The sequence below is a fragment of the Cricetulus griseus genome, chromosome 3 (genome assembly GCF_003668045.3).
Source record: "Cricetulus griseus strain 17A/GY chromosome 3, alternate assembly CriGri-PICRH-1.0, whole genome shotgun sequence".
Classification (NCBI taxonomy): domain Eukaryota; kingdom Metazoa; phylum Chordata; class Mammalia; order Rodentia; family Cricetidae; genus Cricetulus; species Cricetulus griseus.
The window spans coordinates 164,658,002-164,676,582 of NC_048596.1; the positions used below are offsets into that span (position 1 = coordinate 164,658,002).

The 18,581-nt window shown below is 46.3% G+C and overlaps 1 protein-coding gene across 1 annotated transcript; it reads right to left on the minus strand.

The window, feature by feature from the left end:
• Positions 1 to 4,560: 4,560 nt before the first annotated feature.
• Positions 4,561 to 18,324, minus strand: Sall1 (spalt like transcription factor 1). The gene is made up of 3 exons (XM_027405557.2): positions 18,249 to 18,324; positions 6,121 to 9,554; positions 4,561 to 5,001 (listed from the first exon to the last, which is right to left on the minus strand). The coding sequence occupies exons 1-3, from the start codon at positions 18,322 to 18,324 to the stop codon at positions 4,561 to 4,563; spliced, it is 3,951 nt and encodes a 1,316-aa protein (XP_027261358.1).
• Positions 18,325 to 18,581: the final 257 nt, after the last annotated feature.

Sequence of the window (18,581 nt, forward strand, 5' to 3'; positions counted from 1 at the left end):
CTACCCCATGTTCCTTGGCAGTTGGTTTAAAGGCCATCAGCTCAGCAGTGAAAGAATGCCTTACACAGACTTGGGCTTAGCTGTTAAAATACCAACCGCTGCTGAACTGTGTGGTCCAAAGCTAGGTTTATAGACATAAGTTCTCAGCTTCTGTCAATCTCATCTTTTAGTGGAAAATGACCAAACTTAAGACTAAGCTTAAAAGTGCATCCACACCCAACAGCCACTTAAGGGGCAAGCCACAGGGACAGGAGGGCTGCTTGCAGAGAGAGGAGGGGGGTCCTTAAGGAATGTAAAATAAGTGAGCCCCCCAAAAGGCCCCCTGCAATGTTTTTAGACTAGTTAAAATTTAACAATTTTTTAAAATGTAAATTATCTGGCCTTCTCAACTGCACAGGATGAGGGGGCAGTGAGGAAGGGACAATGGGTTAGGATTAGATAATTTACTTAGTGCGAAAATTCCAGGAAGTTTGTGTTGATCTGGGCCTGCATGTTGTTACTCTTTAGCTCAAATCTAAATCTTTATCTTCCTATTACAGTCAAGAGGACTTTTTTCTACTTAGTCATTTTTACAGTTGTAATTTTTACCTCTTTCATCAAATAGAGCTGGTTAGATTGGCAGCTCTTAGCACTGAGATGAAAATATTGGGAGGGCCCAGTGGGTCCTGTTTTGTTTATTCTAACAGCGCAGTCTTTGATCTAAACATATTTCCTGGGGTCTGGACCAGATGACCTAATTCCTGTCTTATCCTTCTCCTCTTTTCTGTGCATCTCAGATTGCTGCTGCCTTACCGAGGGACGCTTTGAAATTCACTTTACATTTCCCCCCACTTTGTTAGCCTCTGTCATTTGTTTCATTGGGGTGGAGTGCGTAACTCCTAGCAAAGAACCCATGGCTTTGTTTTTCTAACAGAACTGTGAAGTTCTAACAGAGTGGGAGCCCTTTCCTTTTTTTTCTTCTATACTTCTCTTTCTTGACATTCTCAACATGCCAAAAAAAATAGGCAAATAACCTACTGCTTGAAGTCTATGTTAACTGCAAATCATTTTGGACTTTCTGTTTGAACACTTTTAAAAAACAAATATATATCTTAAAAATGCTGTTGCCTCCTCGTGCCCTAACAACCCTTTATAAATCTGAACTAGGAAGGAGCATGAGAAAAGCCAAAGCCCAAAGCTAGCTTCGCTTTATCTCAGTAGATCTGCAAGGTCCTTCCTTCCTTATCCCTGCCCCCTCCTCATAGACCCCCTACGTGAGGATCTTTGGATAGCTTCTGCCAGCAAGGGTGCTAACTTTTCTTCCTTCCCAGGTCACTGTCAATCATCACCTGCTTTTCCAAGGGTGTTTTCCAGGAAGGGAGGCCCTTCTTGGGGGAGGGGAGGAAGCAGGGAAGGTAAAGTGGTGGAGAGAATCATAAAGGAATAGGAGGGAAAGACACTCACACAAGGGTTAAGAAGCAGAAACAAGTCCTTAAAATTGGTAAATTTTGGGTCACTGGCACCGCTTAATTTTTGGGTATCTTCAGCAATTTACATTTTTAAAAAAAAGTCACCAAAGTGAGTCTTTTAGTTTTAAAATTTTGTGAACTTAATTGTCGTCCCAGTCTGCAGCGACCCAGTTCAGCCAACCCGGTTCTAAACTATCAGGTTGTTCCTCAAGTTCCAAAAGGAAAAGGAGGCTCGGTGGCCAAATCGGAGATGGGCAAGGCCTGCTCGCATCTGCTGCTGGGAACCCACCCAGTTACTGTGTGAGTATCAAAGGCCAAGCATGTTTATCTCTGGGCTGCGTGCTTTATGGGGCTGGAATGGACATAGAGGGGAATGGGCAGGTGGTAATCGATACTTTAGAATGATAGCCAATCGATACACAGATAGGTCCGGACAAAAGGAGGGAGGAGGGGCGCAGAGAACGGGGACCGAGACCCTGTCATGGTGGCCTAGGAGGCCTTCGAAAATCTGGGTGAACCCAAAGCACTTTAGTTTGCCTTAATTTACTTTCAGAAAAAGCTAAAGGGTGGTTCCAGTGATAGAAGAAAAATGCCCGTCCCTGGCCCCCTCTCGGAAACAGCCTCGCAGCGCCCCTGGGAAGCGCGACCAGCGAGACTTGGGGACCCGGCGGGTCTGCGGCAACCAGAGGAGGGCGAGCCCAACTGCCGCGCGGTGGCCGGGGAAGGCGGCAGAGGCGCTGTCACTGCCTGGCCCCTCGCGATGGCCGCAGCCCGGGGATATCCCCTACGGCCCCAGGCTTCGTGCCGGGGCCAGGAGCGCTGCGCGCGGCCTCTCTTCTGCACGCGAGACCAGCGAAACCGTCATCTTGGCGACAGAGGAGCCTGTAGCCTCTTCATCCGGTGCTCACTCCTGGATTAAAAATGTCTCAGGCAAGGCGGCAGGAAAAGATCCCGAAGGTGAACGGGAACCAAGGCATCCTCACTGTATCCCCACTGTGCCCACGTCAGATCCAGGGACCGAGGCTTTCCCGAACTCCCGGCTGGACTCTGAGGCTGAGTTGGTGCTTGAAGCGCCCTCGTGGCTCTCTGAGCTTTGGAGTCTAGGGACAAACCTTGGGTAGGCGCGGCCATAGTTAAGAGTAGCCTTAGAATGGCCCAGGCCTGATGGAAGCTTCTGCTGGGAGTCCTCACCTGGGCACAGCGAGGTTCAGTGAGATTCATCATCTCCCCGAGACAAAGAGTTCAACGACCCCTGAGCAGACAACCTCTACCCTATCTATTGCTAACCCTAAAATGGTGCGCAGAAGTAAAACATGCCCCCAGAACAAACGCCAGAAAAGAGGACTCAGGTGAACTTGTACTGTGAAATGTTTCAAGTTGCTACTAGAGATCTAAATAGAACCCCACGCCCTTTTAAATGTGCATATGCTTTTAAATGCCTAAAAGACTAATTAAATAAAGAAATTGTTGACTTCCTGCGTAGAGGCCCAGTTTCTGAGTCGGGTTATATAACCCTGCTGCATGGGGAATTCTCCCACAATCCGGCTCTCAGCTGCCTGAAAAAACAGGCCGCAGAATCAAGTGAAAGGGAACTAGAATAGTTAAAGCTGAAGTCTAAGTCCACAGATCATGTTGGCGGGGGAATTTACCTGTCAGGATGAGGTCTCCAACCACAGCTTATCCTCCCGGCTTCCTTAGGAGGTATTGTGGGAGAAAAGTGGAAACTAATATATATTCCCAAACAAGTAGATACTGGAAAGACAGATTGCCAGATCTCAAAAAAGCAAGCAAGCAAGCAAACAAAAACAACAAAACAGAAAAAAAATTATTCCAAACCAAACCAAAATGCAGGCCCATGCATGCCCATTCCTGTTATGCCTTTTACTATTTCTTATTTAGAGGAGATACTCGCTTACACAAGCAATTTACAGCTACCTGGGGAAATGTTAAACTACCTTAGGGGCCTGGCTAAATAGAAATGCACTCTAAAAACACAGACACGGTATGTTGTTTTATCTGTTGCAAAAAATGTATTTGATTACTTGAGTAAAATTACAGTATCTCTGTTGTTAGTAAGTATTAAATGTTAAAGAAATTGGAATTCCCCCTTTCAACTTTCCAAGAAAGTGCATGTAACAGTCCATTTTTTTCCTTCCATACCTAATACAAAATAAACCAACACTATACCTGCTCTCAATCAAGAAGCATTTGCTCTTGTAAGGGACATATGTACATTTTAATGAAAGTGATATTTCTTATTGTATATACAAGAGCATCTACATTTCTCCACTGAAGGTTGTTCAAGATGCTATCGTTAGCAGCATTGTGAAATTCCAGCACACGTTTTCTACTGTGAATATACCCTACAAGGCAAAAATGCTAAGTCTCAGTTTCAACTACCAAAACAACACTTGTGGTTTTTTTTTCCCCTCTAAAGAATTCTGCGTGCTTATTACTGTACAGAAACTTATTAACATTGAAGACGACTCAAGTAAAAAGCACAATACAAATAGCAGTTCAAAAACGGAAATGGTTAACTCTGTAAAATAACAAAAAGGCAGGTTGAAGTTCAGAATAAAAATGAGAACAAAACCAAAACAACAAACAAACAAAAAACCCAAACCTTTCAAATGTTCAGCCTGTACTGAAAAGTCCTTCCCTTCAATCTGTTTGGAAAGATTAGACAATGTGTTTGCTGATAAAATTTTCCAGCAGGATCAAAGTGTACATTTATATACAGACTTTATTAGAGATCTAACGCATCACGGAGGCATTTCATCAACACCGGATTCATATTAAACTGGATATAGAAAATAAGTTAATGCCAGATTAAGACTGCCTAGCAGGGCAACTTGCAATTGCTATGAATGTTACAGCAAGCTTATAGCACTCTAGTCCATTAGTATTTAGTCCAAAATACAGAAGACCAAAGTTAATGCTTGCATTCTGTTTGCAAAGCAAGGTTATAGCACTAATAAATAAGCTTTCTTAGAACTCTAGAGGTTGAACCAAGTACAAAAGAATGTCTTCGTAATGGAGTTCAGAGTCCCAGGGGCCAGAAGGTAAGGGGCTGGGGCAGAGCAGGCGTTCTGGGTGGAATGCTCCGGCAGCTTTAGCTTGTGACTATCTCTTTGCTGTCCTCCACGAAGCGGGTGAAGCGGAAGCTGGTTCCATTCTCGCTGCTTGCCATTTTCTCCAGGCCAGCCAGAGGAGCACTGGGTTCGGAATTCCCCAGCTTTTCCACATTCCCTGTCAGCCCACTGATAGGTGAGCTGCTCCCGCTCCCCAGGCTTCCAGGAATTGGAGGGATGCCACCGTTCTGAATGACAGAGATCTCGTTGGCCTTCATGGCCAACCCATTGGACAGTGCTGCTGTGTACTGGTTCCAAAAACTGGATGGATCCCCGCTTCCTGACCTCGCCGCCAGATCCTTCTGGAACATTTCTGGGAACTTGACAGGATTGCCTCCTAGAAATGTCATGGGGCCATCCATGGAGAGCCGACGGCCCCGGCGTGCAGGGGTGTTGTTCCACATGTGTGTGCCCATGTGGACCTGTGATGTGGATTGGGAAGAGAGAGGAGAAGGAAAAAGAGAGAGAGAGCCAGAAGCTTAATAGCTGAATCTGTCTCAAGTCATATCCCAACACTTGACACAGCAAGTGGCCTAAACGTCTATTCTTGTTACATGACAGACGGGGAGAGACACCAGGAACCATCCACTCCCAGGGTCTAGTAATAACTTGTTCCCTCTCTCAGCCCTCGGCTGGCTCTCCTCTTCTGGGCAGAGAAGCCTTACTTACTCTTTTTTTATTACCCGTATTTAGCTTATAATGGCCTCAAGCAAGCCAGGCAGTTGCAGATAGCGCCTTTCAGGGTTAGAATTGTTATGTCCACTCTCATTGCAGTGGCAAGTATTGTATCTGACACCCTTTACCCTGTAAATGTCCTTTTCAGATGGGAAGAAAGTAGCCCTCACTGATTGCCCATTGGAGGGCCTGCACACAGACAGAAAACCCAGAAAGTAATTATTCATTTCGCATTACTGGCAGCAACCTCCAGAGAAATACTCTGTCAACAGAAAAATGTACACAGTGAGAGTGCTCAACTGTTGCTCTAGAACAGGCATATTTGCTTTATTTCCAACACATATCAGTAGGAAATGTCGTGCAATCAATTATCATAATGCCCATTAGCAGGAGTGATGTTACTGTTTCTAGAAAAACAAACCATGCTAGACTGCGGTTATGAAAAATAGCTGCATATGCCAAAGAGAGCCGTAATTATTAAGTGATATGGGCAGTATGCAGGCCACACGGAGGTCTTTAATCAATACCCCATGGCAACGCCAGGCTGTCTGATTTGGTAGGTAAAGCAATTCATTTGGTGCACTTAGCAAGACAGCAGAGAAAGGCTGCTGCTTTGCTTAGGTACCAAATTATTCAAGGAGTGGTGACATGCAGCAAGCTACAGGCTGCTCTTGTCCCTGCCATGATCCTGACCCTAATAAGGCTCCCTCATCACCCCTTCCCCGTAAGTTGTGTGCATGCGTTTAGCAGGTCCCCTTTCTAGAACCTTCTCCCTGCCTATGCAGCTGAGGGCTCCAGGGACATGCACTATCATCGAGGGCATGAGAAAGGGCTGGAGGGTGGTGGGGCACACACAGAGCATGTACCTTCAGATTGCCTTTCGTCGTGAATGCTCTTCCACAGATAGTGCAACCAAAGGGCTTCTCTCCAGTGTGAGTTCTCTCATGGATCTGCAGGGCACTCGAGGAGGAGAAGGTTTTACCACATGTGTTACAATAGTGCTGTTTGGGAGTTCTCCGGGGCAGAGCTGGGAGTAGAACTGGGGATGTTGAAGAGGATGACAGAGGCCCCGAAGGGACATAACTAGTGAGGGCATCCTTACTGTCCTGAGGAGAAACGTGCACAAAGCCGTTGACCTCCGTTTTGATGAGAGATGACAATGAGTTGGCGGGAATCACCGCAGAGTTCTGATTGGGGCCGAGGTTGGAACTGGGCTCAAAGAGCTGTGATGGCAGATCTCGCATCTGATGTGTCAAGATGTGCTGCTTCAAATTACCCTTTGTGGAAAAGCCACGATTGCAAACTGTGCAAATGAACGGTCTCTCTTTGGTATGACTTCTGTAGTGAATGTCCAAGGCACTCTGACAAGCAAAGGTTTTGCCACAAATGTCGCAAGCAGTGTTTTTAAATTTACCCCGATCTCTGAAAGGGAAGAGGATTCCCAGAGACTCTTCTTTGATGGTTTTCTCTGCATGACTAGAGGTCAAGTCCAAAGCACCCCCATTCACTGGGGTGGGAGACAGACCATTGGCTAACTCACCTGGCCCCATTCTCTGTGGCTTCTCCTCAACACTGGGTGACTTGTGAAACTCTTGGGTGCTGTTGGATGGGGACAGAGCCTGCATGGAAGAGGTAGACTCTGAGATGGCAGGACTGCCGGCACTCTGGCTCTCCATATCGCCACCCACCGAGGATGAGTCGTTGGTCAGCACATCCCCTTCCACGGACCCATTCTCCACTGACTTCAGGCTGGCCTGCAGCTGCTCAGCCAGGCCGGCATTGATCATCTTCATTTGATTTTCCAAAGCAGCGATGCTCGAGATCTCGAGGGGCAGAGGTGACGATGACAGGCTGTCTTGGGAAGCATCAGCTGACTTGGGTGTGTCTGGGATGCTGCCCTCAGGACAATCTTCCATGTTCTCATCCGAGAAGTTGTCTAAGTCATCGAAATTTTTCTCATCAAAGGAGCCTGTGTCAGACTCCATGGACTCTGGGTAGTTGTCAGGGACTGGGGTATTGGGGATCTGGCCTCCCATGTGCATTCGGATGTGCTGCTGAAGAACCACTGCATTTGTGAACTTCTTCTGGCAGATCGGGCAGGAGTGCTGCACTCTGAGTGGGGGCATAGCCCTGTGGACACTGTAGTGGGTCTTAAGGTTCCCTTTCGTGGTGAAAGCCCGGCCACAGATCTTACACTTGAAGGGCCTCTCCCCAGTGTGAGTCCGGTAGTGCATTTTCAAGGCGCTCTGACAGCTGAGAACCCGGTGGCAGATGATACACTCATTGGGGTCAGTGGCCTTCTTGTCAATGTTTTCTACCAGTTGCTGTAGCTTGGATGTCTCTGAGGCCTGGGCTGAATCTAAGAGTCCCCCAAAAGGAAACTTGGCCTTGAACTGCTCAGACATGAGTGGCAACAAAGGGTTGGTGAAGGTGGCCCCTCCTGGGCCACAGTCAGCCACTGGGGAACTCAGGGTGCTGTTGCCTACTGTTGGGACTGAGCCAGTGGTCACGGCAGTCTCTTCACTTTTTCCACAGAAGGGTGGCACAACAGACCCTTCAGCTTCCTCTGGGAGCTCACTTGGGTTTCTTGTGGCCAGATCAGGTGCTCCAGAGTCACTTTTGACTGAGCCTTGGGGGCTGGCAGCAGAATGGCTAATAGGGATGGGGGCTGGCTCTTCCGTCTTGATGAAGGGAGTAAGGTTTGGAAGGGTTGGAGGCAATGGCAGGCCGACGGAAGTGGTCAGAGTGGGCAGGACGGGCTTGGTGTCTAGCCAGCTGGTGACAGGCTTCTCTGGGGGGATGGACATGCCATAGGGGATGCCGGTGCTCGTGGGGATGTTGTCCAAGTGCTCCGGCACAGGGTAGGGGTTCATCTGGATGTGGGGGTACTTCTCTTTGTGGCGCTGGAAGTGGACTTTCAGGTTCCCCTTGGTAGAAAACCTGTTCCCACAGATGTTGCACTTGAAGGGCCTCTCTCCGGTATGGGAGCGCAAGTGGATCTGCAAGGCACTGTCACTCCCAAAGACCTTTGCACAGAACCTGCACTTGTGTTTAAAGAATGCCTCATCTGAAGTACTTTTTGCTTCAAAGGCAGTGACATTTGGTGGCTTGCTTTTTCTTTGCTGGGCCAAGGCAGACAGGGAGTTTAAGTCCTCTGCAGTTGTTCCAACGTTGGGCAAAGGGCTGGGGAAAACAGCATTAGCTGGGGTCGGCTGAGGTAGAAGTGGGTTAGACGCAGGACTTAATAGGCTGCTTATTGCGAATGCTGGTGAGGATGACACTGAGACTGGCGGGGAGCTGACATGGGAGGCACCAGCACTGGAAGCCACTTTTTCTGAGGATGGGGTGGGAACTGCCGTCGTCACTATGCTCATGTTGGGAGAAGTGCCACTACTGGGCGGGACGATGGTGCCGGAGCTGCTCTGAGGTAGCTGGACTGGGGGGAGCTGTTTCACACCGCTGATGCTGGCAGATTGGCTAGCAAGGCTCTGTGCTAATCCAGCTGCCGCCGCCAGCTGCTGAGACAAATGGGAACTTAATGTGGACAAGGGGTTGGCAGATGTTCGTAAAGTACCTTGAGAAGGACTAGATGTTGGCAGGTCTGCGTTCTGAGAAGCCAACAGCAGTATTTGGTGACGAATCTGCTCTATGAGTTGCAGCTGGTGGATCTGCTGCTGCTGCAGGGCTAGGAGCTGCTCCATGAGGGCTGGGATGGCCAGCTTGCCTCCCGAGGCCCCCCCACACCTCGCTTCCTGGGAGAACTGGGCCACTGCCACCTTGGTGCTCTGCAGGTTCTCGATGATGACGTTGCTGTTAATCACCGAGAAGTTGCCCAGTGTTGTCAGGTCCCCGAGTTGAGGTAGAGAGGTTGTGATTGCTGAGGTACCCGTGGAGGAGCCGCCGTGGCAGCTTGGGGTGGTGATGTTGGTGACGCCGCTCAACGTGCTGCTGCTGCTGCTGCTGCTGGTGGTGGTGGTGGCGGCAACTGTGGCGTCCACCTCCATGGACTCTTCCCTGTCAAGTCCCTTGTGTTCTGAAAGGTTGCTGCAATCTTCTTGGTCTGTTTTGTTCACTGCCTCTTTCATTTGCTCATCGGGATTATTGAGAGATGGGCCAGAAGGGAAGGTTTTGGGTGGGGAGGCTGGACTTTCATTGACGATCAGAACTAATTGGTTCTTAGTGCAGTTCTTTTTGTGGAGCAGAAGATCTGATAATTCAAAGAATTCAGCACAGCACCGGCCACAGACATGGGCATCCTTGCTCTTAGTGGGGCGACTTGGTTGACCCTTCTCTGTGTCCCCTAGAAACATCAAAAGGTGCAGGGTTAAAAATGAAGCCAGGACAGACTGCCAGCAACGACTTGAAAGAGAAAGGATCATAAATGTTTTCTATCTGGGAGACTCCAAATATAACCCCTGAAAGCCAGGTTGTGTTACCAGGGATATTGAGGGATGCTGATCCAGCTGGCATCTTGGAGAGTTATGGCCTTTAGATAATTCATCAAAATATAAAATACCATGAAGGGAGGACATTGGTACATAATGAAATTCCATGGCGAAATATTGATTTCCAATATTTTATACACTGATTGTCTACTTGCCGGGAGAGGGTCCCTCCAGCAGGCTGAGGACTTATTAGGCTCTTGAGTTTCTGTCAACCTTATTCATTTTCAACTGATGCAAAGATATCTGTGACAGTTTGTTCTGTCACTAAACTAATTTGTAGTCATTCAGGTTCCAATCAGTTGTTGACAAGGGGGAAAAATGCGTATCACCTAGCTGGGGATGGATGACTCCAGAGTCACCTCAAGCCCCTGCCTGGAACCTGAGACCAGGCAGAGTAGTGAGTGACAAACACAGTTAAATAACAGACCCATTGACTTCAAAAAAGACACACACAGACACACACACAGACACACAGACACACAGACACAGACACAGACACACACACACACACACACACACACACACACACACACACACACACACACGGCGGGGGGGGGGCACGGACGGATGGACACAGGAGCATAATCCCTCACTGGCCTGTCTGGTACCTATATATCACCCCACACACATTTATTTTTCAAATTCAGGAATGGGCCCAAGTGATAATTCTAGCCAAAGACTATATATGCCACCACTGTGCTCCAAGTGGCAATGTTCTAAATACCTCCTTAAAAGTGGTCTTTCTGTCTATAAAAATTGCCATGGTATCTAGAATTTTGCTAAACACTAACGGAAGAAGAATGTGCTGAGAAGTGCTCCCATCCTTATGGAATCGTGCTTGCAAGAAAGTTTGCCAATTCTTGACTGAATGTCTTTAAAAACACTTTGTTTCTTACTGTTATCAACTGCTAACAGATTGTACTGAACCCTTTCATACACACATATAAATAAATCCCTAGATTTCTTGTTTGTCTTCACTGGTTACTCAGATGTCTTCTCACTAAGATCCATTTGTAAATTAAACGTCAGAATCTCCAACTCCAAGCTAACATCCTATTCAAAGACAGGATGGCGTCCCCTTGTTTGCTCAGCATGGAGAACACCAACTTCTGTTGTACAAATGGTGTGTGGTCATCTCTGAAGGCTGTGAAAAAAACTGTTTAATTCAAGGATTACCTCCCTGCATGCTTTTCTACAAAGCTGAATCAGATAATAGGTAGTTTCCATGACTTCCCAATTGAATCTTCTAGAAAACTTTTTTTTTTTTTTCAGGAGAAAAAAAAAGTAACTGCAGATATGAACACATACAAAATCAAGATGCTGCACCCCCACCCCCCACAACTCAGCGTCTACTCAAAAGAGCCAGAGGTTACCTTTTTTGATTAAGCATCTAACAAGCTTGAAGAGTTTTGCATTTCAGAAAATACAATTAACACCTAAACAGTCACTTGTGAAAATTCCTTAACTCTATCTGCCTGGAGTGACACGGAAGTCCATTAGGGCCCTGGTGAAGTATGCCAAAGCCAAATGAATGTATGCACGCTCTCCACACTGGGAGAGTTATTTTAGTAGCTAAGTTATACTTAATAAGCCAGCTTTCCTAATCCCCATCTTTAAATCTACACAGGGTTATAGTGCAAAATGCATTAACAACACCAAACAAATCGCAGTTGTAGCAGAAAATACCGATAATGATCCAGTTTTAATTTAATGTTTAATCATCCTAATTGGCACCAGATTCCCATGCACACTGAAGGTGCTGTTTTAAGCACTTTCTGTCTCTCCTCCTTCCTTGAAATAATACAAACAAAATATTAAATGAAATTTGCTAAAGTTACACTGCTTCACTTGGGACAAAAATGATGTGACAAAAATTCTGTTTAAAGCTTCGTATTTTGACAACTGATTTTAAATGATGCATCCATTTCAGATGCTTATTTTAAACTAGGAAATGCAATTCCTAATATATTCAACAGAAATGTTATTTCTTTCTCTTTGCACATTTCCATATGTAATGGTTATGTTTCCATCTACTTTTACAGCCAATTATGAAGGAACAAAAGCTATTCTGTTTGTTCACACATTTTCAACAAAATGCATTAAAACTATTATGTCAGCATGTTCTATTAAGCTCTGCATTCAGTGGAAAATACTTTTCAACCAGCTCACATTTATCAAAACATAAAGCCACTTTAAAACACAGTTTTGCTTGGTCAGCTGGGCTTAGACAAATAATGACAGATTCAGAACTAAATAACTAGCAAGGGAAATCAGAAAACTGACTTCATCAATTGTACACATTACAATGTGGTTGCTTCAAATATTTAGCACATCTGTGCTCACGGTTAAAGGGCATTTTAATTCTTTATAACTTGCGTGCTTCTGATATTCTCATAATATATAGGAAAAAAAATAAGAGGAAGGTTACTTTGGAGGGCTTAATGGAGTATTACTCCCTGCACTGAGATTGTGCATTCGTGCTGCTTCAAGACTCACTTGAGAATTTTCAAGTTTTTCAACCTGAACATTTTTATATTTAGGATTATGCTAACAGGATGGAAAATAGAGATGCTTAAAAATAAATGCCTGCTTGCTCCTGAGAGAGCCTGTTTCAAAGTTGGCCATATTTGAGCTTTGACTCTTCACGACTTAGTAAGTGGACATTTGATCTCACTGTACAATCAACTAATTTAATTTCCTGATGTTTATGAACACACTGCTCCCACCCCCAAAATCCTAGTATCTATTTTGACTCACTTCAAGAAGCAGGTGTTGCTACACTCTAAAATGCCTAACTTTAAACCCATCTGCATTGTGAACACAATTCCAGTGAAGCAGCTTAAAGTGAAAAAAAAAAGGTAGGCCAGGAAACCAGCATGAGTCTTTAGCCCCAAGTGCTAAAAGGAATACTTTAAGTTGCAATTAGATAACAGGCAGGCAGGCACACATTCACATACACAGGCTCGCGCACAGGCACGCACGCGCGCGCGCGCGCGCGCACACACACACACACACACACACACACCCGTGTTCTAATTCATTTTTTTCTGATCCTATCCTCTGTTATCTTGTATCTCTCTCAATAATCTGTTAGACAGGACAGCAACTGGTGACCTCATTATAGTAACTACAGTTGCCTTGTTCCCCTATTGTGGTGAAAATCAAATTCCAGATTCTTTCGGATGGATTTTGCATTCACATTAATTTTGTAATTCCAGTCAGGTAGGAACATTTACGAAGCAAGAGCTTTTTGTCCTCAGCAAACAGAAAAAAGGATGCTTAGAATTTCTGTTCTTTTTTGGAGGAAGGAGGTGTGTACCAAATTGACACTAAAATTCCAGATGTTTAAGCTCTTGGTGAACTATTTAGGTACCCAATTCAAATTTGTCACTTTTTCACCCTCTGAACCAAACACAGAAGACTCAGAAGCAGAAAATTGAAGTGTTGCAGTCTGTCTGCCTACCCAGAAAACAGAAATAAAACTATGCCTTGTACAGAAAGGTTCAGCCAGGCAGGAAAGGAAGAAAAACAAAAGAAAAAAAAACTAGAAACCAGCCACCAGGCTCTACCAGATTTAGTTTTCTTTTTTGGAGCTCTTTAGAAAGGTCCTTCACTCTACTTCCCATTACCTTAAGACTACATTAGCATTTCTTAATAGAACTCAAACAATAGTGGGGTTGGGGCTCCAAATTTTAACAGGCTGTTCCTTCCCATGGACCTACTTGCAAATGCAATCACAAACATATTTGATTGAGTGATCCTGTATCTTTTTAAAGACAAAATCTAAATGTCCAACTTAAGGTTCCAGAAAAACTGTAAACACAACATATGCTGTGCCTATTTTCAGTATGTCTGAAGTTCTCTTTATGCAGTATGCAACCAAATGACAAACTAACTAGCCTCCTTCAAGTTTTCAGTGCTGGCCCTGATTATGTGAAAAGATGCAAAGAGAAATCTCTGAAAAAAATAACACGGACAAGATACTCCACTGAAAGCACTAGTCCCAGCCCACCTCTTGCTCACAATAAATAAAAGGGGAAAATGTCTTCCCCATGGCTGAATCAAACTGAACACTAGATGGGGTTCCAACTGCAAGGGTTTGTTCAAAAAGTGCTTTGTGGCTTTCCTATTCCAGTGACGCGTAAAAGAGAGACTCCTTAAGGCGAGATCTGAACGCTGACTACACAAACATTGGCAAACTCACAAGAAACTAAATCCCTGTTGTTGGAGGGTGAAGCTGAGCTATGGGAACTACCTGTCAATCTTCCCCTTTGGGGGTCTGGCATCTGGGGGTGGCAGGGGAATAAGGTTAGGAAAAGAAGCCAAGCTGATAAGGAGAAACTAAAATAAACTACTAACTTCCTGCTAAGTGACTAGCAAGACTCAAATTGGGGGTCAAGGGAAGACCCTGAAGGACATATTATGATCCGGACCTTGTCACCTTTGCATGGGAGGGGGCTGGCAAAGGTTAAAACAGCTCCACACATACATGGCACAAACTTTTTTCTTCTTGGGGGAGGGGTGTCAAGTCTTAAGCGAGTAGTCTTTTCTCTCTCCTCTAAGACTATTTTGAAACACAGGCTTTCTGCACTAGGGACTGTGGTAGGAAAACCATGTTTAAGCTGTAGAAGAATTTCGATTTTCTGGTTACTACTCACTGAGCTTGGCTAAGTTTGGAAAACAGGAACCTGCCTGAATCCCTTCCCCCACCCCCCTCCAGATTCTCAACTAGAAAAAAAAAAAAAAAAAAAAAAAGTGGGCTTTTGCCTTCTGAAGGAAGGAGACTGTTGGTGAAAGACAACTTGAAGCTTCCATACACAGAGAAAAGAAATCTTTCCAAAGAGCACCCTATAGTTTGGACTTGCTCATGAGCCATTGCAGAACCACACCATCAAATGCTCAATACCAGAAAGCCACCTTCACACATTTTATCTTTTGCCTGGTCCTGTTTTGTTCTGTGTTTGTTTCCAACATTTTAGAAAGTATCTGCAGCCTGAAGCAAATTTCAAAAATCAAATCACCAAAAATCAGTTCAGTTTTTATCATCCAGAATCTATTTCCCCAAACCTAAAAATAGCCTTGATTAAACATGAATTCTTTCCAACTCCCTTATCTTGCAGGTGTCAGATTTTTTTTTTTTAAAGCTATTCATTATAGTTCTCTGTAACCTTTTGGGCCCAGAAATCAATGTGTGGCCATTAAGCTGCTTACAATGAGTAAATTACTTTGGTAAATAATAGAATTTCTTTATTAATATGAGTAAGAGGGGTTTTCAGGATACTTCTCAGAGTCAATGTTTTAGCTGCAATTTTTGATGTTTTAATTTTCTTACAATAATAACCTTTCCTTAAAAAGCTGAGCAACAAAAATACTTAAACGAATGAAGTCAGAATGGGGCTTCAAGTAACTGCAAGAATATTTAAACCATCGCAAAATGAGTGAAACACACAAACACACACACACACACACACACACACACACACACACACACCCTGGAAATCCAAACTCACAGGAAAGTAACCACATATCAAATCATTAGATTCACACATTCTCTTTTCCAAGGATTATCTATCTTGGTAAATAATCTTTTCAAGGCCAGTTATCTTTCTACTGGTAACTTGAGACTTGTTGAATATCTTTTAAGATATGTATCCTACTTACCATAGCTCTGGTTTCATAAGAAACAGAAAAAAAAAACATAAAAATACCCAGGTAGAATAAATTATCAATGTTTTAAGATCAACTAAATCATCCTTAAAACAAAACAAAACAAAACTTCGAATGAAGCTGTTGGAATGGCTACTTAGCATGCATGCTTACTTTGTAAAACTCAAACACCATATATGCTACATAAACATGAATGAGGACATACAACCTAACAGGAGAATGGCTGCTTCAGGACCACTATGGCTGGGTCTGCAAACTTTTCTAGGTTTTGTTCTGGGTCAAACAGTTTGAGGGACAACATAGGAGAAGGGCATAAATGAGATTTACTTTGCTAATATCTGTTATTCCATTTGCTACAGTAAAATTCTCTTGCGACAGAAGAAAAAGTAAGATTGGCATTTGGGTAGGGGACTGCCTTACAAAGTAAAAACATCAGAGGTCCAGCAGCACCTTCTTAAGCACATGTTCTGTGTGGGGAAATGGATGGAGACTGCTGGACTCTGCAAAAAGCTGACTTTTTAGAGCAAACCTGAGGTATGTCATGAGCTTTCATTTCTATCTCTCTCACAACAGTTCCCGAATGAAAAGAATCGGGGTATGGGAGGCCCTCCTGACCGTCAGCTGGTGGGGAGGGCTCCTGTGTAGGAGTACGATTACAGCCCACTAAATCCTGTAACCCTATTACAAAACCTACCCTCTAGGCAACTTCTTCCAAACTTATTGTTCAACCATGTAAAAACAGTCATAACCTAAAACTATTACTACTGAAGAAAAGAAGGGAGCAAGAAAAGGGCCTGGGAGGGGTGTTTCCTAGGGTGCTCAGAATAATCACTGCTTTGTGGACAATGAACTAGCTTTTAGGAAGAAAAAAAGGAGAAATTAAGTGAAAAAGAAGAAAGAGAAAGAAAGGAAACTTGATTCAGTTCCTTAATTAACTTACCTCAAAGCTCAAATAAACTAAAAAAAATTGTACTAATAAATAATAACAGTAAGCGGTAGTGAACTCCTTTAATGCTATCGCTTTATGAGAAACCTTAACTATTAAAAATTCCAGATCCAGACTCAAAGCGGAGAACTATCGAGCATCATTTCTACCGAAGCCGGATCTGGCGGTTGTTGCTTTGAAATTTTTGCGTGGAAAATGTAAACAATCACTACAAATTTACAAAATAAAAAAACCTCTCCTCCCTAGTTGGGTTTTTTTTTGTATGCAAATTGTTAGCTTTAACAGTAAGCCTCATCAGAAACTTGAGAGAAGATTGGTGTGGGGGCGGCAGGAGGCCTAAGAAACTAGCTGAGAAACCCACAAAAATAGTCCGAGTGGTCGCTGCGGCCTTGGTTAATCTCATTTGGTTTTACCCTGGAACCGGTTCTTTTGGGGTTCGGGAAGCCGGGTGTTTCAAGGGATCTTTCTGAAGAACTGAGAGAAGGAGAAACCGATAAGCCTTCGAACTTCAAAAGGTGCTGGGCAAACAGTTGTCTTAATGGGTCTCTGGTCACCCGAAAAATGTCCAGGTATCTCACGCCAGGACTGCCCTCTCCCAGGAGCGAGGAGGAAGGGAGTGCTGCTCCCTTCCCGCTGGGGCTCAGCCTGTGCGTCCCCGCACCCGGAGTCAGGCCTCTGGGGAAGGAGCCCGCGATGTGGGGCTCAGCCTCCCGCAAAGCGGAGTGGGCAGAGTCACCGATCTCAGGTCACGCTTCGGAGCTTTGCTTGGGTGTAGCTCCCATCTCCACAGCCCGCAACGCCTCCCGGGACTGAAGGTCCCGAGGGGCAGCAGTAGCTGCTGACCCACGCAGCAGAGTCGGGCACAGCGCCGGGTGACCAGGGAGCCGAGCGGAGCCTCCGGCCTGGGAGCTCGGAAACTCTGTCCTGAATCAGCTTAGGTCACGCTGGGGTCGGAGGGGTCTTCCCTCCGTAGCCCCAGTTCCCTGCCCGGGTGTCTCCTACTCTAGGCCATAGTCCCCGCACACAAACTTTTCCCGACTTGTCCATTCCTTTCCGGACCCTGCCTTCGTCGCCTGCTCTCTTCAGGGATCTGGCGGGTTAACCCAAGCCCCGAGAGAGTGTCCCACGAACGACCCTTTCCAGGACCGGTTCGAAAGGATGGGACTCCTCAATCGGTAGGGAGCACACACCCAAGCCCGAATTTGAGGGACTGTGGGTGCAAATGTTGGGAGAAACGGTGTGGGGATAAACTTGGGAAGCCGGACCGCGACACTTCCCCGTCCATAAGCCCAGTCTCCAGAGCAACCGGCAGCACACTCTGGCCGCCACCCCACCATGCGACTCCTCCACACCAGTCCCCACTTCTCATAGGTCGGAACCCCCAAAGGCACCACATTTCGCTCCCTAGCCGAGTGGGGAACAAGAGAGTAGGTTGGGACAGCAGCGAGCTCCCACGCGCTCGGCGTTCAGCCACCCGCACGAAGTAAACTTCTCTAACGCCGGCGGCGGGGCTGGGCTGAGAGGCCCTGGCGACAGAGGCCCAGACCGGGGCCCCGTTTGCCGCGCGGGGAGCACAAGGGACCTCGCGTGGGTAGCCACGGCCGGCTTCTGCCCGCGCGATCGCCCCTGGGGCGGCCGGGTTGTGGCCCAGGCTCCTCGGACCGGCTGGGCGGAGGAGTGAGGCCGGCCGACCCTGCTCCTCCCAGCCGAGGACACGGAACTCCGGAAAGCTCCAGCCGGGATGGGCTGGCTCTCCCGGGGCAAGGGGAAACCCGGCCGGCAAATTGAAATCGAGGAAGCATGAAATAAAATCAGACGCGCCGAGCTCAGAAGGCGAGAGCGGCGGTGGGCGCGGGGCCCGCCGCGTGTGCGTGGGTCCGAGTGTGCGTGTGAGTGCGTGTGTCTGTGTGTCCGCGGCGCGGGCCGGAGCACTCACCATCTCGCCGGGGGAGCGAGGCCACTTCGGGGTCGGATTGGAAATGTTGAGGCTTCGCTTGCTTCCTCCGCGACATGCTGGCTCAAACATCAGCTGGGGCAGAATAAAAAATTACTAAAAAAAAATCTTCTCAAAATTACGGAAATCGAGCGGCGGCGGCGGCTCCCCCCGCCCGCCGCCCGCCCGCCCCCTCCCCGGCTCCCCGGCCCCGGGCACAGCGCGCATGTGTCCTGCTATAATTATGATTATCAATAATGCATTGCGATTAATCATAGAGGGGCTCTTTGAAAGGCGATTGGCACCGGGCCAGCGCTATTCAAACCCGCTCGCCTT

What these genes read in the sequence shown, in the direction of transcription:
- Sall1 (XM_027405557.2), bottom strand. Translation starts at nt 18,324, where the DNA reads ATGTCGCGGAGGAAGCAAGCGAAGCCTCAACATTTCCAATCCGACCCC. An exon ending in CTCGCTCCCCCGGCGAGATG is followed by an intron (nt 9,555 to 18,248) that starts GTGAGTGCTCCG and finishes TGATGTTTCTAG; the next exon opens with GGGACACAGAGAAGGGTCAA. An exon ending in CGACGAAAGGCAATCTGAAG is followed by an intron (nt 5,002 to 6,120) that starts GTACATGCTCTG and finishes TCCACATCACAG; the next exon opens with GTCCACATGGGCACACACAT.